Here is a 25,949-nt window from a genome sequence, read left to right on the forward strand (position 1 = left end):
TATTGAGAAGACTTATGATCGTGTGAATTGGGATGCTTTGTTTTATCCCATGGAGAGGATAGGCTTTGGAAAGAAGTGGAGGAGGTGGATGAAGTTTTGTATTTCTACGATCCATTTTTCAGTTCTTGTTAATGGCTCTCCAGTGGATTTCTTTGGTAGTACTTGGGGCCTTTGCCAAGGGGACTCTTTGTCTCCTCTTCTTTTCCTATTGGTAATGGAAGTTTTGAGTAGGCTGTTGAAAAGAACGGAAGAGGGAGGCTTTCTTAGGGGTTTTCAAGTGAATTGTCATTCACAAAGAGGTTTGCATATTTCTCATCTTCTTTTTGTTGATGACACTATCCTTTTTTGTGATGCATCTAGGGAGCAATTTTTTTTTTTCCTGATAAGTAATAGAATCATATTAATCATGAAGAAAAATCGAAAACAGCAAAAACAAGGTGTTCATGATGGTGAACACAAGAAACAGCAACAATAAACAACAAAGATAGGAAAAGCAACTTTAGGGGCAATACTAAGGGAAGTAAGAAACTCTAGAGTAGAAGAACAATTTGAAGAACCCCAGCACCTAGCCCAATCAAAAAGAGTACTCTGGCAAAGAGCTTGTAACTGAACAAGCAATTTCTCTTTACCCTCAAAAGAGCGTCAATTTCTTTCCATCCAAACAACCCACATTAAACAGCCAAGAACCATATTCCATACGTCCGAAGAAAATTTCCCCACCCAATTACTCCAACAAAACACCAAACTCTCCATTGAACTTGGCATGACCCATTGGATCCCGAAAACTTGTAACATTTGCACCCACAAAGAATGAGCTACAGAACAATGTAGGAGAAGATGGTCCACAAATTCCTCATTATAGCAGCACATACAGCACCTATTCGCCAAAGGGAGACCCCGGAGCATCAAATTATCCAAGATAAGTATCCAACCATGAGTTGCAGTCCACATGAAGAAAACCACCCTTTTAGGAACCTTTGACTTTCCAAATCCCCTTCCCAGGGAAGCTGGAGAGAGAGGTCCCCTGATCTTACCATAAAAGGACCAAATATCGAACTTACCATTCCCATTAAGACACCAATGGGGACTATCACACCCAATGCCTCTTGGAATCCAAGACTAAATGAAAGATTTTTTTTTTTTGCATTTAGCTTTATTTTTATAATATTTTAGATAGTTGTCTAGTTTGCAAAAATACTGAACAAACTAGCATCTTAAGTGTCTAAAACTCGAGTTTCAAAATAGAAATTAAGTTTTTAAAACTCGAGTTGTAAGTGGTGGCAGCTAATATGGAAAAAAATCTACGTCAAACTCGAGTTTTTAAGACTCAAGTTCCACCGTTTACTTTCCCAACGCCTGTGCTGCTTCTTCTTCCCTTGTTCTTCTTTCCTTCAACCCGTGATTCTTCTTTGTCGGATCAGCCCGTGATTCTTCTTCGTCGGATCTGGTACTTCTGCTTCTTCTTCCCCTGTTCTGCTTCTTCTTCCCATTTCTAATTCTTCGTCTTCATCGTCACCTTCGTTCCTCTTCTTCTTTGGAAATCGAGTCTTTAAGACTCGAGTTCCATGTGGCAAAAACTTGTCCATCTCAACAATCAGAACTCGAGTTTTGGAGGCTCAATTTTTCCACTGAACTCAAGCCTCACAAGCTCGAGATGTTATTTTCCTCATTTCTTTCCAGTTCTTGCTAACTATATAGTGTGGACAAACTCATGCTATTCTGAAAATTACCTCATGAATGAAATCCAAGAAAGAGAAGGCAGCTTCTAATTCCCTCTCATGAAAATTCCTATAAAATCTCAAGTTCCAAAATCTATTATTCCCATCCTCCTGATGACACAATAAAACAGAAATGCAAGCTTCCTTGTCATTTGAACACGCATATAACTGAGGATAAAGCATTTTAAGTGAGGTATCCCCAACCCACCTATAATGCCAAGAAAGAATGCAAGAGCCATCACCCACCACAAGGCCAAATGTTTGGAGAACCTCTCCCAACCGTCATTAATACCACAAGGGAGCAACTTTTAAATATTCAAATGGTGATGATTTCCTTTGAGGCTATCACAGGGTTGAAAGTTAATATTGGTAAGAGTGAGATTGTTCCCATAGGGGTGGTAGGGAATTTGAATGCTTTGGCTAGTGTTTTAGGTTGCAATATTGGTAGGCTGCCCATGACTTACTTGGGTATGCCTCTTGGGTCCCATTTTATGGATCCATCAATGTGGAATCCTATTATAGAAAAAATGGAGAAGAAGCTATTTGGTTGGAAACGTCTTTATTTGTCTAAAGGGGGCAAATTAACTTTATTGAAAAGTACCCTTTCAAGCCTTCCCACCTATTTCTTATCCTTGTTTACTATCCCTCAAGTTGTGGCAGATAAATTAGAACGGATCCAAAGAATTACTTGGGGGGAAGTTCTGAGTAAGCTTTCAAATATCCACTTGTTACTTGGAATAAGGTGTGTTGGCTAGTTGAAGCAAGAGGTTTGGGGATACGAAGGATTGGCTTGTTTAATCAAGCCTTGCTTGGAAAATGGTTATGGCGATTTGGATGTGAAACCAATCGTTATGGCGTCAGGTTATAGCTACCAAGTATGGAGAGACTAGTGGAGGTTGGTGCACTAGAGTTGGTAGAGTTTCGCAAGGGTGTGTAATGTGGAAGAATATTAGAAAAGGGGCAGAGTTTCTTTAGTCATGTGTTGTATGTGGTGGGAGAGGGTCTTCATATTCGATTCTAGTTTGACCTTTGGTGTGGACACATTCCCTTAAAAGATCTTTACCCTGATCTGTTCTCTCGTGCTTTGAGTAAAGACGCCTGGATTTTTGAGTTGATTACTATTACATCAGATGGTGGTAGTAGGAGTTGGAATATTCAATTCCACCGGGCTCCTGTTGATTGGGAGGTGGAGAGAGTGGATGCTTTTTACAAGCATATTTATTCCAAAATTCCAAGGGGTGTGGGGGTTGATAGTTTGTTTTGGAAGCTAACCCAAATGGTGTCTTTGATGTGCGCTCGTTTTATAATTCCTTATTTGCTCCTCCTACCATTTCTTTCCCTTGGAAGTGTATTTGGAGTTCTAAGGGACCTAGAAGAGTTTCTTTTTATGGACAACAACTCAGGATAGTATTCTTACTATTGATAACCTTGTAAAAAGGAACCTACCCTTGGTTAATTGGTGTTGTTTGTGCTGCTGTGATGGAGAAACAGTGGATCATCTTCTACTTTATTGTAAGTTTGCAAATGCCTTATGGAGTGAAATTTTTTTGATGTTTGGTATACAGTGGGTGATGCCAAGGACAGTTATTTCTCTTCTTTGTGCATGGGAGAATTATTTGGGGATACACTCTTCCTCAATTTGGAATATGGTGCCAGCTTGTTTGATGTGGCTAATTTGGAGGGAATGAAATACCCGCACTTTTGAAGATGTTGAGAAACCTATTGATTTTTTGAAGTCTTTGCTAGTTGGGACATTGTTTGGGTGGTCTTGTATTTGGGGTTTTACGCAATGTATTTCCATATTTGTTTTCCTGCAATCTGTTTCTGTTTCTTTGTGATTTTGTTTTTCTTGTATTTTTTTCAAGTACAGTTTGTTCATCATCGTGAACGTGATGTACTTTTTTATTAATAAAATATCTATTACCTATCAAGAAAAAAAGGAAAGAAAGATGAAAGATGTTATGAAACAAGTCACTACAATGTTCCCAAACAATATGACAGGTTCACAGTAATCTTCCAAAACAAAACCAGAAAGATAAAGTCAAATATTAAGATCAGTGTTGCCAAGGTGTAGAGGGAGAGGAATACCAGAAGAGCTTGTTTCTTTTTGGAATTAGAATTTACAATGAGATCCCTTGAAACCTCATTCACTGATGAGTTCAGGTGCCTTCTTCCATTCTGTAAATACCATAAGAACAACTATAATAAAAGCCATATCCATCAAGGATGTAATAATAATATATTCAAATAATCACAGAGAGCACACACATAAGGTAAATATTCATTACATGCAGAGAACAAGCCATATAAATGCTTACCATGCAGATGACATTTGCAATCTTTAAATCTTTCTCCAATTCCCTGACTAGATTCATCCCCTTCACTGGCCAAAAGCAAGTATCAATATCTCATTTACAACTAATGGTCTGACACAATTTGCAATTTAAACTTCCAAGTAAACTATGACTTACCTAGAAATTGCAACTAGAACCAGGTTTGATTATGATACAATAGATTTAGAATACACACACTACTAAGAAAGAAATAGAAATTTATGGTGATTCAAGCAATTTAAAGCATCCACGCCTAGGCAGTATGATACAGGAAGTATATCTTTAAAATTCCAAGTTTTTTTTCTTTTCTTTTTTATTATTAATTTACACACACCCAATGGGTTTTTGAACCCATGACCTTACCCTCCAACCATTCTTATGGAAGGTGGAAATGCCATTTGATGTCAATGGGGTGGAGGAATTCCTTGATACCAATGGGCACAACACAAGTACTCAAGAAGCATGCAAAGGAAAGCCACAATTGACAGTGGAAATGAAAAACACAATTATAAAATCAATAAATGAAGAAATATAGGGTGAGAATCTGACACTCAGATCAGTAATAAAGTATATAAAAGTGTAACTTTACTATCCAGCACAGATCATTCCACCCCTCAAAATAATATGTCTGCTTTTCCTAACATTTGTAACGAAAAAAATTATTAATATACTATGGGAACAATACAATCAAGATTCCAAGTAACAATGATCCACAAGATCAGAGATAGAAAGACATAAAAAATAAGAACAAGATTTAAAGCTATACTCCACTCGAGCAAAGTATCAAAGAAAGATCAAGCACAAAGGAGCCACTCTCCTTGCATGGTAATCATCTTTTCTAACAATTCACCCACACCAAACCCAGAAATCCTACTTTTTGGAGCTGAAGAGAGTACTTTTATTCTTCAGTGGTTAGTCAAACAACTCTTGAGATTTGTATTGTTGGGTTCTTTCTTCTTTTCTTTCTTTTTATTTTTGGAAGGAGGGGTTGGGGTGAGGGGGGCTGTTGAAACTGCAGTGACACTGCTGGTGGTTTTATGGTAATTTTAAAGCTCTCAATCAGTAACCAATCAACAAAATGGAGGACTCAACCTGAACAGGATGCCAGGGCTAGGAAAATAAATTTTTATCAATCCAAATATACAGAAAACTGCAGACATAAACTGATGTTAATGAGAAGATGAAAAAGAAACATAAGGGAGATGTGTTTAATCTGAGATGCACATAAATTTCGAGACTGACAGTGTTAACGCTCTGTTTGTTTCGAAGTAAAATATTTGCAAATGTAAAATATTTTCAGTAAAACATTTTCATTTTACCGTGTTTGATTGTCAACTTTGAAAATACAATGAAATCATTTTTCAATGTTTATTTCGCTGTAAAATCAATATATTTTCATAGTTCTCAAACCCACCAAATGCAAGCACAGTTATACAAACCACCACAACCCAAAACTCCACATCAGAAGGAAACACAGCCACCAAAACACCACCAGCCATTCAAAGACAGCCACCAAAATTGCCACCAACCACCAAACCACCCAAGAAAAAAGAAAACACCAACAACCAAAAATCCAAATCAGAAAGCCAAAAAAAACCTCCATGAACCCAGATCGGAAAACCCAAAAAACAAACCCACAAACAAAGAACCTAATCTTAAAATACAACCCAACGGAGGCGAGATCGGGGCAGCCACCAAAAACCCAAGACTGCTGCCACTCATCAATTGAACCCAAGGGATGGTGCAAGAGAGATGGGAAGTTGAGTTTGTGCAAGGAAGAAAGGTGATGAAGGTTGGTAGCACCGATGATGGTGGTTGGTGTTGGTAGGTGGCATCGGGGTGGGTGGGCATTGGTGCGAGATGGGTTGTGCGGGATGGGGGATGGGTAAGGTAGATGAGAGGGTTGTGGCCTTGTGAGTGAAAAAAGTTGAGAGATGGAGAAGGAGAGAAGAACCAAGAGATGGAGGGTGATGAGCAACGGGAGAGTGACTAACTGCTTTGTGGGAGAGAGCAATCACCTGGGTTATGGGAGAGAGGAACTGAGAACATGAGAGGGGGGAGATAAAAAACTAAGAAATTGTTGAGTGCGAGGGGAGAAGAAAGTGTAAAATGTTTTACCGATTTTTCAGGTGTAAAACATTTTACACTTTTTGCCTTTGATTTTTCCTTTGATTGAAAATATTTTACATTTGACCAATTATTTTACTGCAAAACAAACACCGTAAAATATCACCCACGTAGCATAAGTGATATAATCACATAGCATTCCAAAAAGATATCATCCCCATATTAAAGAATTCAATTCCTCTTTTAAGTATCTCAAGTTAAATAGACCACGTCATAGAATGAATTAGTAACAAAGAAAACAACTTTATACAAATTACAAATCTAACAAATAAGCCATAGCCAATATCATAGTGCCATATCAGATATGCATCAGCATCACACTTACATAATTTGGAACACATCACAATTGAAACAGAAGTAAATTATATGGTATGTAGAATGTAAGAATTAACACTACAGTCATTGATAGGATATGTATAATTAAACAAGGATATAAATACAGAATTATAATTTCAATTCAATTACAAAATCGGTTGACAACAATCTAAATGAAAAACTTACCCATTACTTCATGATGCTCCATAACATGGTGGGACAAACGTTCTGCTACTTTATCCAGTTGTGCTAATCTAAGAGCTGCCTATGAAAGAGAAGAGAAATCTCATTGACTTGCAGTTAAGAAACTCAAAGAACCTTTTAGATATAAAACAGTACTGTTAAGTGACAAATTGCAAACACCTAATCAATACAATTAATTATAGAGCACAAAAATTTCCATCCTTTACCCCATCTTTGAAGTAATCAGTTAACAGGCTTAAAACATAAAACTATCACTTGAATATGATCCAGGAGTCCACAAATGAAGTAATGGAATCTTTACAATTAATTTTGAACACATCTACATGAAGAACAAGATACAGAATATAAAATATATTCACTGAAGAAAAATATAAAGAACTAGAATAATACCTGTTTCTCAAAAAATGTCAGGTCATTTTCATCAGATGGAATATGTTCTAAAATATGCCTAACTGGATCAAAGTCCTGCAGATAGGCATTTATAACAACTCTTCAGGAGAACAGCTCAAAATTTTAGTCATCTCATTGGCATTAACAACAGCAAGATTGCTCATAGTCAGCAAAGAAGCTGTTATAATATCTGATATTCACTAAACTAAAGAGAAGTAGAAAAGGTTTCTAAAAACTAGCATGCCGATTGAAAACGATTTCATGATTTTTTTGCACAAATTTAATAAATGATTTCCAGGGTTGGCAGACAGAAATGGTGATGAAGAACGAGAAATTTTTAATAAGTAAAAAAAGTCTCTATATAAGGATTTCAAAGGAGGCTGCCAAGTTACCCTGATAAACTTCCAGCCAACCTAATTACGCTCTCTGGAACATTAAACCCATACATGAGCTTAAGTGTTAACTATAACAAAAGTATTCTAGGCAATACAAAGAATAAACTTATTGCTTGAAAACCCATCAACAAATGACAGGTTGGTCTTTAGAGGAGGCTGCTGAGTAACAATGATCATTCATCATATTGGAATAAACTTGTTGCATATTCATATTCAGTGTCACCTAACACGGTGCATAAAATAATTATTCGATATGCTTAATACTGGAGTGCCAGAAACATGTGCCATAAGACACCAAGGAAGCACCTCACCTAATAGCCTAGGCAACAATACTTGTAAAGCAAGTTATTGAATTCATTAATATTGTACTTGAGTTCACAACATAGAAATTTCTTTCGACTGCTTATATCATGCGTACCAGACAACTTGGTCAGCAACATCCTATATATGCTAGCAAATAGGGAAGATACCCTCCCAATAGCAAAGCCAATGGAGGAGCTATTTCAAATTCACCATTTGTACATTTTTAATTGAGATACCAGTATTTTGGCAAATGCAAAAAATCTTAATTCCATTAATGTAAAACTATGTAATAGCTTCTCCAATTTCTCAAAAGGAAAGATCAACCATCAGTCCTATCACATTCTAAGGCAACTTTTAGATTTAGCAAGTGACACCAAATAATGAGAACACCTCACACCAGATATGCTGAGTGATCAATGATATATCTTTCTTTCAAAAAAGAGAAGACCAAAGATTAAAACACACACGTATACACACAATCAATATCCTAAAGCATTTTTTGGGCTACCTCTGGGGAAAAAAAAAAAAAAAAAGCTTTAAACAGCTTTGCAGGCCACTTTTACATATCTAATCCTGATAAACTCAACTACAGAGCATTAAGACATTGAATTTCCGAGCAATATAGAATTCAGGAGTGTATAATCTCATGCCTCCAAAATGTAATTATTGATAGCACTCTTTTGTAAACTCAGAACCTTTTACAAGCAGATTACTCACAGTTTCCTATTAATGATTTTTTCAATTGGTAATTACACTCACATTCAGTGGGTCTTGTACCCTCAACCACACCATCGTCTTACCCTTAACAAGGGGAGAAAATGTCATGTGGGCAAGAGCTCATTGGCACCTCTAAATGATTATCGTTAAATACTTTAATTATATAAAGATAGGATCCATGTATATGGGCATTAGAAACCTTTCCACAACTTGAACAATGTCAGTGAAACGTCAACGCCAGATAAAATGCTTAAAGTATTGTAAAATCAAAACACAGTACAAACAAAAGCACTCCCAAATTGGGACCATAGAGATATAAGCAAGTAGCACCTCTTCATAGAAGTCTTCCTCTAACTCTACAACTTGACCTTGAGATCTGGTTCCAATTCCATATATTGATCTCAGCTCTTCAGAACTTGATGACAAATTAAACCTTTGATGTGGAGGCAGCCCTGCAAGAGCATGAGCAACAGCTGCTGCTGCTGCAGCTCGAGGAGGAACCTGCATAAGGTGATAGACAGCATGTGAATTGAACTCCCACACTTAATGACTCATTTTCAATATTTTAAAATAAAAATTCATGAAAAAGCACAAATGCAGCCAAAAATAAAGATGTTTGTGGTAATGTACTTTCAAATTTTGTCAAATTTTTCTAGTGATGTGCATGCACATTTCATTTGATTCATCAAAGGGATCATTCAATTTCTATAAACATCAATAAAGTTACACCCAGAAACTACAGTTGAAAATACTTGAGAACCATCCAGGTCATACCATGCAAGTTAGCTCAAAGGCATCGAGCACAATTTACTTTCTTCATGTTGTTATTCATTTAAGGTGAACAACAAGATTAGAAAGCATAGGAAGCATGGTTCCCAAATTAGTCCCCCACAGAGATGACCTAGCTTCGATATTTTAAAATCTAGCATTCTATCTTCAGGTTCAACAACTAAAGCGCATGACTGTGTCAAAAAATTTCAAAACAAAATGCACAACAAATTGTCAAAAGAAGTGAATGTAACTAGAAGATCAGAAGCACATGTATGAAAAAAAGGAAAAAGAATTCACTTAAAGCCACTAACCTACAACAATTGTCAACAAAAAGTCAAAACCATGACAAATGAAATAAAATAAAGTTGACATGTAAGGCAGACCAGTTCAATAGGGTCCACTGCAACAATTTCCATCAAAATAATAATTACAGAGTAAAAGCTTAAAAATATCAATTAATACAAAACTCAAAACAAGCATGCCCCTTCTTTGTAATTTAAGCTTCATCAAAGAGTCACTCTTTTTTGCTTAAGCCGCACCTGATTAATAGCACATTAGGATTATGCATGGCTCTGTAATTTTATTTTATTTTATTTTTGATAGGTAATATAAGAATTATTATTGATGAAAATGGAAAAAGAAACATACAATATGTTCATGACACGGCAAAGTACAAAACAGAACACCATAAAAAACAATCAAGACACTAAACTAAGAGAAGAAAAAAAATTAAACAATAGAAGAACATTCGGTAAAACCCCAGCACCGAGACCAATCAAAAAAACTTCTTTGGCACAGGCCTATTAACTCAACCAAAAACTTCTCAGAATCTTCAAAGGACCAATGATTACGCTCCATCCATATAGTCCACATCCACATCAAACATCCTGGAATTAAATTCCAAATATCTGAATCATGTTTCCCAAGCCGATGAGTCCAACAAAATAATAATTCTACCACAAAACTATGTAAGACCCACTAAATACCGAAAGCCTGAAGCATAAAAACTCATAAAGAATTCGTGATCCACAGATTCCCCATTGCACCGGCACACACAATACCGATTTGCCAAAGGGCAACCTCTTTAATATGTAATATGGTACCGGGTTGTTTGGTGTGGATTGTGCGGAAGAAGCGGAATTGTCGCCCATTTGAGGACAACATAATTTCATTGGACCAATTAAAATAGGCATTTCAATACACTCTTTTTGATTGGGCATAGTGTTGGGGTTTTTCTAATTTGTTCATTTGTTTTTGAGTTCCTAGCTTCACTTAGACCTACTTTATAATTTTTTGTATATTCTTCTGTTCCTTTGTGTTCATCATTGCGAACTAAAAGTTTTATTTATTTATCTGATTAATAAAATTGCACTACTTACCTATCAATATATATATATATATATATATATATATATATATATATATATATATATATATATATATATATATATATTAAGGCACCTCATGTGAGCCTCACTGGACTTCAAGCTTAAGTATCTTGAGGAGACAAGAAGGGGTACGGCCTCACATCCAGTTTAGATGTAATTTTAAAGGGAGGGGAAGAGGATCTAGAGAGGCATTATACCCCCTCAAGACTCCTTTTTAGCAATTCCCCTAACTTAAGGAAATATGAAGGGAGACAATAGTAAATTCAATGATAGTAGTTCCCTTTTAACCTTTAACAATCTATATATAAATATATATATATGTATATAACAGAAGCCTTTGACCTTTTTTTAGAGCTCCCGCATTTTTACACATCAACATTATTTAAATAACATTTTTTTTTTAAAAAAAAACAAAAAAACAAAAACAAAAATTCTGAGACTAAGTCAGTATAGGAATTGAATTCCTAAATCCTAATAGACTCAAATTAAAATAAATAAATAAAAATTAGTAGTAGTATGATAGGACTCTTTTAACCTAAGTCAGTATAAATTAGTTAGTGTGTTCTATGATTCTATCAAAATAGTCAGGCGAATTTGGGTTTAGAGTTTACTTTCTTTTATATTGAAAAAAGAAAGCTTTACCGTCTACAATAATACGCTTTCTAACGACGATACCAAGATTATGGCTACTCCAATATTTGGTAAACAATTTTTGGTTATTTTGACGGTTAACAGCTTAACATATATATATATATATATAACGTTGATGGTTAATACATATATTTCAGGAACCAAGAGCAACATTCTTTTTAGGATCTCAAGCATTCGCTCCAACTGGTAAGGTTTTGTTAATGTCACTTTGTCTTGAATCTTTAAGGTGGCTGTGTGTAGAATCGTAAGTATGTAATTTTTTTTTGTTTGATGGTCTTATATATATATATATATATATATATATATATATATATATATATATATATATATAAACTGAAGCCTTTAACTTTGTTTAAAGTTCCCACATTTTTACACATTAGCATTATTTAAATAAATAAAAAATTATTTAAAAAAAAAACAAAACAAAAACAAAAATTCTGAGACTAAGTCAGTATAGGACTCGAATTCCTAAATCCTGATAGACTCGAATTTATAAAAAAATTAAAAAATTTTAAAAAAAAAATAGTAGTAGTAGTAGTAGTATGATAGGACTCTTAACCTAAGTCAGTATAAATTGATTAGTGTGTTCTATGATTCTATCAAAATAGTCAGTCGAATTTGGGTTTAGAGTTTACGCTCCTTTTTATTGAAAAAACAAAGCTCTACCGTCTACACTAATACACTCTCTACTGACGATACCAAGATTATACCATCTACACACACACACACACACTGTGTCACTTTGTCTTGAATCTTCAAGGTTGCTATGTGTAGAGCTATAAGTATGTAATTTTTTTTCAAGCCAGATGATAAAGCAAGACTTAGAGGAGTGAATCATCTTCGTTAGTAAGACAAAGTAATACTTCTTTCACATTGTAGATGCATTAAAAGTCATGTTCGTATATGGTCAAATATTCAAGATACGAATTTTATAGTTCATGATGAATTTGAATTTCAAATTGAATAATTAGGTTTCAATTTTAGAGTTATTGCATATGTTGCAAATCTATATTTAAATAGAAAGATTTATTTATTTATTTTTATCTAAAATAAATTGATCTATTTTTCATTACGTAAATTAATGTTAATATAGATCATATCAAGAATAGAAAACTATAATACTGGAATCCTAATGTACAATCAAAGAGGAAGAAAAAAAGAATAGTTTACCTCTTTATACACTACAATCTTTCCCGTGCATCGCACAGGTTAGCTCATGTTTAAGTTGGCACTTTAGGACTCAACTTATCTGAAAGCTCAATAGTATAAAATACTAAAGCTTGTTTAGACCCCCAATTTTAAACTTACAGCTAAATTGCTTATAAACTACTCACCTAAGTGCAGAATAAGAGTAGATTAAGTGCAATTAACCAGAACTACACTCTAGTGCATAGGCATACATAGTAAACAATATTTGTAAAGCACAAAAGAATAAGGAAAGAGAGATGCAAACACGAGATAACACCCAGACATGTTATCGAAGAGGAAAATTGAAATATTCAGCGTAAAAACCTCTCCACGGCCCTCCAAGCCAAAATTATCCACTAGTGAATAAAGTTTGAGTATATGATATCAAAAAGACCCTCTAAGTCTAATCTACCCACTGTACTTGAACCCTCCGAGTTCCAACTCCCAACAAACTTCACCAAGTCTAATCTACAACCAAAGTCCTATTATTCACCTCTCCCTATTGACAATTTACATGAGACCTTATCCTTTCATTTTTTTTCCACTTTGAAACCAAAAAAAGTAGAAATATCTACTCCCTCTCCATCCCTTTTTATAACATTCAAACAAAGAACAAGAACCTTTTTTTTTATTGGTAAGTTACACACGCCCAATAAGTCTTGAACCCATGATATCACTATTATGGGAGGAGGAAGCACTAACTGAGCTATAGCTCATTGGCGAGAACATTTTTAATATGTAGAAAGCAAACTTATATTTAGTCCTCTCCTCTACCTCTTTGCCTTTATCCTCTCCTTTCCTCTTTTGGAAAACTTCCAAAAATAGCGTAAAGCATGTATAACCTCACTAGAATAACAATCTCATATCTGAACCCCTTACTAATGAGATATACATTATTTGCATCTTTCCTAATAAAACTATCATAGAGAGGGGGAAAAGAAAAGGCCACCTTTGAGGGAATTGCATAACATCAAATGCTATTATGAGGAAACCCTATAATAGGAGTTAGCCTTGAACTTTTGACTATGCAATAAAAATCATCCAAATTTGACCATTTTCAGCACCATAAACCTTTGCTGAATGCAATATGTGAATAAAGCAGACTCAAGGGTAAAGGAAACCCTTTTATTGACTAAGAGTAGTGCGTTCTTGGTCATGAAGTGCATTTCTTATTAAAGTTAGTGCCATGTTCTTGAGATCTTTTTAACCCCAAGAGGAGGAGAAAGGGATATCCTAGTGACCTTTTCTTACTACTCTTCAACAGCGGTCTCAATTTTATCAATTTCACTCCATTCCAGCTGGAAAAGTCGAAATATTTTGTTCCAGTCAGTTCAAATTGTATTTAAATTCTGGCCAGTATGACTTCACACACCACCACTAAACTCACCACCACTTTTTTTCCCTTTCTCTTTCTTCCTAATATTTTCTCTTATGGGTAACGATCTACTCATACATAGAGCATAAAAAAAAGTTCTAATTCCAAAGGCAATTGTTCTGTCCCCAAATGTGCAGTTGTCAATTCCAAATATCTACACTCCGATATCAACCAAAAACTCCTTTCCAACAAGCTAATAAATCCAAAACTCTCTTTAGCATAACCCATTGAATTCCAAACAAAGAAAAAACCAACAACCATAGATTTTATGCAAAATCATACACAGGTATTTCATTTTTTATCAATAATTCAGTTACTTGTCAAAAAAATAAATAAATGCAAAAGCACGATGGAGGAGCAAGTGATCTATGAACTCCTCATTCTTCTTGCATATACAACACCACTAAACAAATATTCTTCTTTCAAAGACTATCCATGGTAAGGATTTTCCCTCTAGTGGTCATCCAAGTAAAAAAAAATGCTATTTTTGTGGGAACCTTAAACCTCCAAATACTTTTCCATGGAAATTGTTAAAAATTTCCACAAGAAAGAACCTTTTAAAAAGATTTTACCTCAAACACACTGCTCATTGTTGGTATCTAGCACATTCAACCTTCTCCATTCCTTTTGATCTTGATAGAATAAATAAGATCAGCGAAAGACATTAGAATCTCCATCTCCCAATCATGAACAGCTCTAATAAATGTAATATCCAAAATGAATAGCACTCCTATTCCAGTGCAAATACTCCGCCACATAGGTCTCTTTTGAACAGGCTACGCAAAAAAAAGTTCCTGAAACACAACATTCTTCTTCTCTTCTTCTATGAATTGGATCCTTATTTCTATATTTTTGAGCATTTCTATATTTTTTTCACTTGGGCTAAGAGCCATGTAGCTCAACTAACACCTCCTGATGTTTTCAACGGAGACATCAAGCATTCAATTCTCCCCAACCCCAACTATTGAATTATCAAAAAAATATTTTGTTTTCCTCCATTTGGTGTTTTGGGATTTTCTATGTGATGATGTTAATAATGTTTCTTATTTGATTTTAAATTGATAAGGTATAAAACCATATGTAATGGAGAAAGATAATCTATTTTGTATTTGAATAGATACTACCCTTTTTTTTATTGGATAGGTAATGACAGATTTATTTCATAAAAAGGACATCATGTTCACATTGGTGAACACTCATAACTTAAAACGAATACCAGTACCTCAGGAAAAGATACGAATAGAAAGAAGAAATTCAAAAATGGAAATATATTGTGTAAAACCCCAAATTTCACCCCACTGAAATAAGGTCCCAACTAGTATAGGCTTCAAAAGATCTTTTTTTTTTTTTTATAAGTAATAAAGATTCATTGATATTAAAAAGAGAAAGTCACCCAAGTACACAGAGAGTATACAAGGAGAACAAATCAAAGACGAACATTACAAAAGTCAAGTAAACCCAAAATAGAAGAAAAAGAATGGCTTCTCCACACTAAGAACCAGTCAAGTAAGGTTCGGAAAAAAAAGAAGCTTGAGATTAGGCATGGAACTCTCGATGTCTTCAAAACACCTACTATTTCTCTCCTTCCAAATACACCACAACAAACAATGAGGAACGGCCTTCCATATATCTCCATTACGATGACGATCAAAACAACCTTGTCAACAAGCCAATAGCCCAACAACAGACCTTGGCATAACCCAACAAACTCCAAATAAACCAAAAACCATACCCCACAACTACATGGCAACCAGGCAATGAAGGAAAAGATGGTCAACACTTTCACAATTGCACTTGCACATATAACACCAATTTAGAATGCAAACCTTTCTTTTCCTTAAATTGTCAATAGTCAGACATTTCCCCAAAGCTGCAGCCCAAACAAGGAAAGCCACTCTAGAGGGGATCTTCTGCTTCCAAATGCTTTTCCAAGGGAAAAACTGCTCACTATGGCCAACTAGAAGATGGTAATAAGCACTAACCGTGAACCCCTTACTCTTACAAGGCAGCCAACAACTCTTGTCCTCCTTGATCCCCCTTACAGGAGTGCTATAAATGGAATTGATGAAGCTCCTGAAAGCTTCCAATTCACGATTATGCACCTCCCTACAAAACTAAAACTCCCAATGGAGGACTCCATTGGTGTACCTCATTAGATCCGCCACAGTTGCCTCTTTTCTACGACAAATCCTATATAATTCTAGATAGCAGTCTGCGAGAGAAGAAGATCCACACCAATGATCTAGCCCAAACTGCACTTTTGATCCATCTCCAATATCATACATAATAAAATGAGATAAAGAGTGTCACCCCCGTCTAATATTTTTCCACAAACTAAGTCCATATGGACCAGAGATAGAGCTAGAACATCAGCCACCCCAATCACACCATCAAGAAATGGGGGAATTTTGAGCAATGGCTTCTTGAATTATGAGATGGGAAGAGGGTGGCAGTCCCAATTCATATTTCTTTGCCACCGGGAGATGTCGTTGTTGGAGTGGATGAGTTGAACCAGTTGGCAATGGTACCAAGGGTGTCTTCGGAACCTATGGAGATAAATTCAGAACTGGAAAAAGGGGTTGATGTTAGTGTGAAGGATTGGGTATCAGATATTTGTTCTGAGGATGCTTCTCAATCTACTGATTTTTCACCTCCTCTAAGTGTCGAACCACTGGCCTTCTCTTTGCCTATGGGAGTCAGGGAAATTTCTGAAGGGTCGGCAACTCTGGTTGTGGAGAGTTTGTTGGGAAAGGACAAGTACTCAGAATGGTTTCAGGAAAAATTCAGTGGCTTTGATGATTTCCTTGGGACATCCCTCAAAGGTTTGGAAGAGCCAGCTACCAAATTCCTGTTGGCTGTTGAAGCTGAATTACAGCAGAGGGATATTAAGGAAAAAACTGACAAAGCCGTGAAGAGCTCAAGGAGGAAAGGGATAAGGGAATTAAGGGGTTTATTTAGTTCTGTCAATTACGGTTCAGCTTCTTCTAGGCGCATTGATAATGGTAAGGACAGGGCTCTATTTATCTCCCAATGAATTTGAAGATTTTATCTTGGAATGAGGTTTGAATGACAAGGAAAAAAAGCTCAAGGTTCGTAATTTTTTATGCTCTTGGAGGGCTGATATCGTTTGTTTGCAAGAGACAAAATTGGAATGGGTTACAAGAGGACTCGTTAGAAGTATTTGGAGTTATCCTTACATAAATTGGTTATATTTGGGTTCTGAGGGTGCTTCCGGTGGAATTCTGCTCTTGTGGGACAAAAGGGTTGTTGAAAAAATAGAGGAAGGGGCATTTTTCAATTTCATGTAGGTTGATCTCACAATATCTTCAAAAGTATGATTGTTACGCTCCCGCCAAATTAACCACATCAAACAAGCTAGAACCATATTCCAAATATTAGAAGAATGCTTCCCCCGGCCAATTCCACCAGCCAAAAAAAAGAGAGGCTACTATCTTCGGCATCACCCATTGTATTCCAAATATCAAAAAAAACTTCACTCCACAGGGCATAAGCAAACTTACAGTGGAGTAAAAGATGTTCCATAGTTTCGTCACCACACCGGCACATGCAACACCAATTAACCAGTAATAAATGCCTAAGAACAAAATTATCAATGGCAAGAATAGTAGAATACTACCCCTAGCTATTGGCCATAAAATGAAAGACACCCTTTTAAGTACCTTTGTACTGTAAATGCACTTCCAGGGAAAAGAGATAGAAGAAGAGCCATCCGGATCAGCTAGCAAGTTATAATAAGAGTGAACATCAAAGACACTAGAACAATTCAACTTCCAAGTCAACGTATCATCTCCATCGCCCCTTGGCATATTAGAATAAAGATGCTTAAGCAGAGAACGTGCTCTCTCTACCTCCCTTTCACAAAAAGCTCGATAGAAATGTAAATTCCAGCTTCTATTACCCCCTTCTAAATTAGAAACAACCAAATCAGAAATCCAAGCTTCTTTGGAAACCGCACAAGCAAAAAGATCTAGATAGAGATCCTTTAGAGGGATAGGCCCACTCCAAGGGTCATACCAAAAAAGAATACGATGACCTTCCCCCATAGCATACTCTACCTATATAAAGAAACTCTGAGCTCTTGCTCTAATATTCTTCCACAACCACAGCCATGGGAAGAATGCATATATACTATACATATGGGAAGAATATATATATACTATACATATACTTGCAAACCCCATAACAATATGCTAGAATAGACCATGACCGAATTATTTACTTCTTCATTGTCCCATAGCGTATGCGATGTGGTCCATGGTCTTTGGTTTGTTTGGTATTAATTGGGTTATGCTGCGAAGGATTATTGCATTGTTTGCTTCTAGGCCAGATAAGTTCAATCAACACTGAAATGTAGCTCTCTGGAGGCTTGTGCCTCATTTACTAATTTTGGTGTCTTTGGCGGGAAAAGAATGTTAGATGCTTTGAGGATTGTGAACAGTCAATTTCCGATATCAAGTCTCTTTTCTTTCTTACTCTCCTTGAATGGAGTCTAGTTTTACCTGTTTTTTCCTGTATTTGTTTTTTCCTATATTTCTCTTCTAGTCTTATGTTATTTTTGTAATTTGGACTCTTGATGCTCTACGCTTGTAGTACATTTCCAGTGTACATGGGTGGTTCTATTTATGTAAGTTTCAAGTTACTTATCAAAAAATAATAATAATGGTTACTAGAACAATTGTGCAAAATTAAAAATTTTAATTAATCTCCCAAAACATAAACAGGGTGCAACCAATCCTTCTAAATTTCTTTAGACTAAAAGAGTAGTGGACTCTGCACATGCTTCTTTTAATTGGATCAATATATCTAGTAACATAGCGACTAGCAATCTAGTCCTAGACTACATTCTAGATATCAAGACCAAACAACCTCAGGTGACATGGTCTTCTTGAATAACTAAAAACAAGGGAGTAGCATTGAGATTCTAGCATCGGTCAATCCAATTATCAGTTACTGTAAACTATCACACGCGCTCCGTTTCTTGCTAATGCACTTAAAATCCTCTTTCCCGTGATATAACAATGGAACTAATGCGATTTGACTCCTAGTACTAATTACTGTAGCAAAAGCCAACAATTAAAAGAGGCTTCCGTTTTGCCTAAGTAACACACATAGAAAGTATAAATAAGAGTAAAGATTCATTTACTTTCCCGCATTTTCTCGACAGCCAAACAGAATTTAGCAAGTTCGATTCAAAAAAATAGCATTGAAATCTGGAATTCGAACTTCACCAAAAAAAAGCTACACATTTTACCTCGGGTCGATCGGAAGTAGAAGGAAGAAGTCCAAGCGATCTGGCGGACCTAACGGAACTGAGAATCTTCTCGCCGACCTTGGACAAATCCATTCCGCCTCCTTGGAACAACAAAAAGGGGACCAAGAAGAAAACCCTAGAGCTATCGAGCCCTTCGCTCAAATCGCCATTGAACAAGTACGGATTTCCCAAAACGGTGCCGAACGGGAACAGATTCGGCTGCATTTCAATTCAAATCCCAAAGAAGATCGAGATCAAGATCGAACCCTTCTTCAAGTTCAAAGCCCATTTCATGAAAGAATAACAGAAACCGCTTTTTTTTTTGGTTTGAGATCTAATTTATTGAAGTGGTTTTTTGGAGCGAGATAGGGAGATTTTGGGAGTGAGATTTGGCTCTAGGCAGGTGTGCCGTGATGTGCTGTTTGATGAATAATAATGAGAGGTGTTATGTAAATTGCGCATGCGTTGTGTTTTGGTGGAATTTTCGTGCGTAGAATATGAATAATTAATAGACTTATAGTTACTGCTTTGTAGACTTCGGAGCTCAGTCTGTGACCTCACCGCTACATGTCGTTGTGGAGGTGGTACTTGTGGGACCATATCATGTGACTGAGAGGATGTATAGGTGTTAAATACTGATTCTATCATGTATGTGGCTACGGGGATAAATAATCACATGATAATTACTGACTCAATTTCTTTCTCAATAAATTTCCATGGTTTTAAGAATCGAATACGATACAACTCTATTAAGGGCTTGTTGTGTATCTATAAGCACTTGTTAAGTGTAGGGACAATAGTTGAAGTTCAAGTCTTTAGGATAAAACTTTATAGATATATACATTTAAATTATATTAGAGTATGATCTTATCTCATAAATATAGATACAATCAAAAAACCAAAAAAACTCTCAATTCCTAGTTTTAGATGTTTTATTGGACCATATTAGGGTCCGGTTCTCAGTTGAATTGGTTGAACTAGTTGATCCGGTTCAATTTTTAAAATTATGTAAATTTAATAATTGCTAAAATATTCTATTGCGAGTAAGAAAAAAAATGTGAATCCATGAGTGGAAAATTGTCAAAAGGTGCTACATGCAATATGTTACTGGTTTTCATATAAATCCATCAATCATATCACTTTTTTTATTTACCACTATCAAATTGCCACCTAAATTTGTTGTAAACAAATGTTGTGTCTTACTATTACTCCAAACGTTTTCTCTCATTTTACCATTTGAGTTGGCTAGAAGCATAATATATATATATATAATAGGTAAAACTGAAAGAAACTTAATTTAGAATTCCAAATTAGAGTTCTAATTTTGCGTCATGTGTCCTAAATTATTTATTCTTAAAGAGAGAATTAAATATGGGGACCACATCATAAATATTCATCCAAGTAAATTATTAAATACAAAAACTAAAGAGTTTAGAATAAATGAATCGTAAAAAACAAATTTAAAAAGTGTTTCACAATAATTTAAAAAAAAAAATGGACAGTTTACATTTTATATCTAATAATACCCTTACAAATATTTTCAAAGAGTTAACAAAATATAAAAATGACTTTCAATGGTATTTAAATTATATATGTGGGGTATAGGAATTCTAATAAGGTAATTGTGCCACGTGTCATACGCATGGCCGAGAAGGGCCATTATCCTGCTGAGGAGGCCACGCCCTCAAACGATAAGATCACATCAATGGCACGTCATCTGAGGAGGTCATACTGTAGAGAAAAAGTTTCAGGGAAGGGGCTAGCCCTGACATGACTGAAGGGATGATGACTGCTACCATATTTAATGCATCTCATCAAACCTCCTAGCTGCATTTATATAGAGAATACCCTGAACAATGCTGTATTGGCTACCACAACTTATAAGGGGTCTGGGAAGGTGTCTAATGGGACAGGCACTCAAGTAGTGGCCTGAATGATTAACAAATAGAATGTCAAGATCATCTTATGGGAGATATATAATGTAAGGAACCCTTTAGGGAAGAGGGGGGAGAGAGAAAAAAAGAAAACACTATAGCAACAAGAACTAAACTTGTAATCAACTTCAAAAAAGAAATATATAGAAGATTCAGTCTCCTTGGATTGTGTTGATAGCGATTTACTTTGAGCAAAACCATTTTATTTTTGTTTACTTATCATCTGGGCTCATTATCACCGTTATCTGATTTATTAGAGCCTAGTTTTCCAGCCTACTCTTTAGAAATTCATTGTATTGGGTTCTTTGGGCCAAGATCATTTTCCCTTTAGGCCACAACATCAAATTGTGCCCTTACAATATATATAGGAATTATATTATGCATCTTATTGTATATCTTTAAGTGTATCAATGCATATACATGGGGTTACAAGCTAGTAAATAAATAAATTTAGGGACGCAAATCATAACATTGGTTGTTGTGATTTAAATAATATCACTTTTAGTTAAGCATCATCCTAATTTCAATTTAGGAGAACGAGATTTGAAGCAAAATTAATCCCACAAATATTATCAACATTAATAAAAATAAATAAATAAACTAATTGCATTAAAATGTAATTGTTATACATTTTTTTTAGAGAGTTTTAACGTATAGCGTATGCTCCTGATAATAGTTCTTTATCATCATACCAAGACATTAATCAGTTTTTTGTGTAGGCGGAGATTGAACCTTAGATAACTTATACAATTATCAGAGACTTTACCAGTTGAGCTTTTAATTGTCATACATAGTGTGGGGAGTAAAAGGGCCCAAATGGGCATGTGGGCCTTTGGGCTATAACATGAAGGGCCGACCTGCTCCAGGGTTAAACTCTATGAGTCGGCCCATACGCCGAGTGTCTGAGGATACAGCCGAAGACGAGATTCTCCTCGGAAAAGCCCTGGAGAGTTCAAAGTTTCATTATTAAAGTCAAAGCACAACTCTAGAGAGACCAGTGGTTAAAAGGGGACATTCTGAATCTTCTAGATGCACTGGTATTAAAGAAAATACCAAGAATAAAGGCTGCCACCTCCGCATTAAAGGCTCTGCACCTACCTCCCTGGCCGCATTAATGGGGAGGTGACCCCTGAACAGTGAGGTGGAAACTTTTAGTCACTGTTCAAAAAGTATCAGGGAAAGCAGTATAAAAGGGGGGTAAAGGCCAAAGAAAAAAGGGAGAGGGAGGAGAAAAACTAAGAAAGAAATTAAGAACTTGTAATTGTGAAGGAAGAAAGAGAAATAATAAAGAAATAGTTCTCGGCTTGAGTCCGAGGAGACCCATTTGTCATTACCGTTCTTTATTTACTTGTGTTTGCTTATAAAAGCCTGTTATCAAGATCCCAACATTTCTAACATAGGTTTCAAGCCCACACTCTACAAATCTTATTGTTTAAGGCTCATTGGGCCTGAGCCTGTAACTGTTCTTGGGGCCAGGTGCAATTGTGCACTTACAATTGGCGCCGTCTGTAGGGAATCTAGTCTAGAAGAGGTAGGGATACTATGGCAGGCTTAGGTGCTCACCATGCAGAGTCACAGGGATCACAGCAGGAAGATCATTTCGAACGTCTTGAACATCGAAGGGATCGTGAGGTAAGTGTCCATACAGAATACCCAGGCGCTAGCCATATTCATGAGGGGGGTAACACCACCCACGATGAGGGTTCTAAATCCATGCAGAAGGAAATTAATCGTTTGAAGAGAAGGTTACGTCGTGCTAAGCGTAGGTTTTCACCGTCCTCATCTAATTCTTCCTCAGAGGAGGATAGGGGAGCTGGCTACAGCTCAAGGTCGCGCTCTCCCACCAGTGCAACATCCTCCGGTGAGGAAGACGACCAGCCAACTCGCAGACGTAAGAAGCCTCATTCTAGGGGCTTAGGCAACGATGCTATGAGTAGGGCGTTGCACCAGCTCTCCAAATCTCCATTTGCACGGAGGATTGAGAAAGGAAGGCTTCCCAGAAAGTTTACCCAGCCCACTTTCACCATCTATAATGGTCGGACTGATCCGGTGGAGCATGTGAGCCACTTTAACCAGAGGATGGCGGTGCACTCTCACAACGAGACCTTGATGTGTAAAGTTTTCCCCTCTAGCCTGGGACCTGTTGCTATGAGGTGATTCAACGGCCTTAAGTCGGGGTCTATAAGTTCGTTTGGAGAGCTTACTAGAGCATTCACTTCACGGTTCATTACGTGTAGCAAAGTACCTCGGCCATTGGACTCGCTGTTATCCATGACCATGAGGGAAGGGGAGACGTTGAAAGCATACTCCGACCGTTACTGGGAGATGTTTAATGAAATAGATGGCGACTTTGATGAGGTGACGCTTAATACCTTTAAGGTAAGTCTTCCCTGCGATCACGACACGAGAAAGTCTTTGACTAAAAAGCATTCGCGGTGTACGTCGCCTCATGGACCGTATTGACGAGTATAAGAGAGTGGAGGAAGACCAACGGCAAGGAAAGGGAAAGGAGAAGGTTATCCGCGGAAGAGAAGGGATTTCGGGTCGGACGGATACCACAATAACAGGCCTAGGAGAGATTACGTAGGACAGACCGCATCGGCAGCACCTCAGGCCGTGAACACTGTATTTTGGGAACCACTACATCAGATCTTGGAGAAAGTTCGTAAGGAACCCTACTTTAAATGGCATGATAAGATGGCGGGAGACCACGAAGAGGAATCGAGAACCTCTTTTGCCGAGTACCACGGGATGTGGGCCATACTGCGAGAGCGTCGGACCACTTTGGAACCACTTGCGAGCGGCTTGTCGGTGAAGGAAAGCGAAGCGGCACCTGTGCCAACCTGGCGGGCGAGGGCGTCGATGCGGTTCAAACAGCCGGAGGAACAATACATCTCGGCCGGCATTGGGAACAATTAATGTTATCTTCGGCGCACACGGTAGTACCGGCTCAGGTCCCACTAGGTTTATGGGGGTTTCACATCCTCAGGCCTAGGATGTGGGTCGCAGGCCGAAGAGGTTGAAGGGCACTTTGCCCGTCTTAGGTTTCTCCGAGGAGGATAAGGTAGGGACTATCCAGCCCCATAACGATGCTCTTGTGGTCACCCTCAGGATAGGGAACTATGATGTGAGAAGGGTGATGATAGATCAGGGCAGCGGTGCAGATATCATGTACCCTGATCTATTTAAGGGGTTAAGGTTGAAGTTAGAAGACCTTACTCCTTATGATTCGCCGCTTATAAGCTTTGAAGGGAGAGCCGTTGTGCTGAAGGGACAGATTCGTTTGCCCGTTCAATCCGGCCCAGAAACGGTTGAGGTGGACTTCATCGTGGTTGATGCGTACTCTCCATACACAACCATCCTCGCCAGGCCTTGGCTGCACGCTCTGGGAGCTGTCTCCTCTACTTTGCATGTTAAAGTTAAATTCCCCTCAGGAGAATGTGTTGAGGAAATTCTCGGCAGCCAATCGGTAGCCAGGCAGTGCATATCGGCTGCAGTACTGCATCAGACAGAAGCCGAGTCTTCGGCTTTAATCACCAAAGACTTATAGCAGTTAACAACTCCTGGTTCATCTGGGATGGTGACAGGAGAGGAGACACATTGTGAGGAGTTAGAGAAGTTTCCAGTAGCTGATAATCCAGAGAGGTTCTTCCAGGTTGGCATACTTTTGCCACACCAAGAGAAGATCGAATTGTTAGAATTTCTGAAGGACAATATTGACGTCTTTGCGTGGGATCCTTACGAAGCTCCAAGCGTCGATCCGAGCTTCATTTGTCATCATTTAAATGTCAACCCAGCTGTTGTTCCGAGAAGGCAGCCACCTCGGCGCTCTTCCAGAGAACATTCCGAGGCTGTGAAGGAAGAGGTGCTTAAACTCAAGAGGGCTGGGGCTATCAAAGAAGTTTTCTACCCCGAGTGGTTGGCCCATACAGTTGTTGTTAAAAAGAAGAATGGAACGTGGAGGGTATGTGTGGACTTTACTGATCTGAACAAGGCCTGTCCCAAAGATTCGTTCCCAATGCCGCGTATTGATCAACTGGTGGACGCCACTGTCGGACATCCTCAGATGAGTTTTTTGGACGCTTTCTAAGGTTACCACCAGATTCCTTTGGCATTGGAGGACCAGGAGAAAACTGCCTTCATTACTCCGATGGGGAATTATCATTATAAGGTCATGCCGTTTGGTTTGAAAAATGCTGGGGCTACTTACCAAAGAATGATGACCAGGATGTTCGAACATCAGTTGGGGAAGACTATTGAGGTGTATGTGGACGATATGGTGGTAAAGAGCAAGACGATACCTTCACACGTGAGAGACCTAGCTGACACCTTTCAAGTGTTAAGAAAGTACAAGTTGCGCCTTAATGCCTCAAAATGCTCTTTTGGCGTTGGATCTGGAAAGTTTTTGGGGTACATGATCACTCATAGAGGCATAGAGGTAAACCCAACACATGTTAAGGCTATTCAGGACTTGCAGCCTCCTCGGAACCCAAAGGAAATCCAGAAATTGACTGGGATGATTGCCGCGTTAAATAGGTTTATCTCTCGGTCAGCTGACCGATGCCGTCCCTTCTTCCAATTGTTGAATAAATGGAAAGGGTTTCAATGGACCGAGGACTGTGTGTTAGCTTTCCAGCAGCTTAAACAATATCTTTCTAGGCCACCCATTTTGTCTCGCCCCGAGGCGGACGAGGTCTTGTTTGCTTATCTGGAGGTGGCCGTACACGCGGTCAGCCTGGTCCTTATCAGGAATGAAAGTGGGGTGCAAAGACCAGTCTATTACGTTAGTAAGTCTTTGAATGAGGCCGAGGTGCGCTACTTGCTCTTGGAGAAAGCGCTTCTGGCCATAGTTCATGCCACGCGGAAGC

General features: G+C 37.5%; 1 protein-coding gene across 3 annotated transcripts in view; it reads right to left on the bottom strand.

Annotated features, from left to right (window-relative positions):
- LOC142605602 (uncharacterized) overlaps positions 1-19,686 on the bottom strand; it is a 56,251-nt gene extending 36,565 nt beyond the window's left edge. For 2 of the 3 annotated variants that reach the window (XM_075777023.1, XM_075777024.1), the window contains exons 1-6: positions 19,148-19,686; positions 8,833-9,003; positions 7,088-7,162; positions 6,680-6,758; positions 4,037-4,101; positions 3,807-3,896 (exon numbers count right to left, since the gene is read on the bottom strand). In XM_075777023.1, the coding sequence (XP_075633138.1) occupies positions 3,807-3,896; positions 4,037-4,101; positions 6,680-6,758; positions 7,088-7,162; positions 8,833-9,003; positions 19,148-19,372 (705 nt within the window). In that variant the 5' untranslated portion in view covers positions 19,373-19,686. Of the gene's footprint in view, positions 1-3,806; positions 3,897-4,036; positions 4,102-6,679; positions 6,759-7,087; positions 7,163-8,832; positions 9,004-19,147 lie in introns of those variants that run through there. The other variant, XM_075777025.1, reaches the window with a different exon arrangement.
- Between the last annotated feature and the right edge of the window lie 6,263 nt (positions 19,687-25,949).

Source organism: Castanea sativa, chromosome 8 (genome assembly GCF_040712315.1).
Source record: "Castanea sativa cultivar Marrone di Chiusa Pesio chromosome 8, ASM4071231v1".
NCBI classification, from domain to species: Eukaryota; Viridiplantae; Streptophyta; class Magnoliopsida; order Fagales; family Fagaceae; genus Castanea; species Castanea sativa.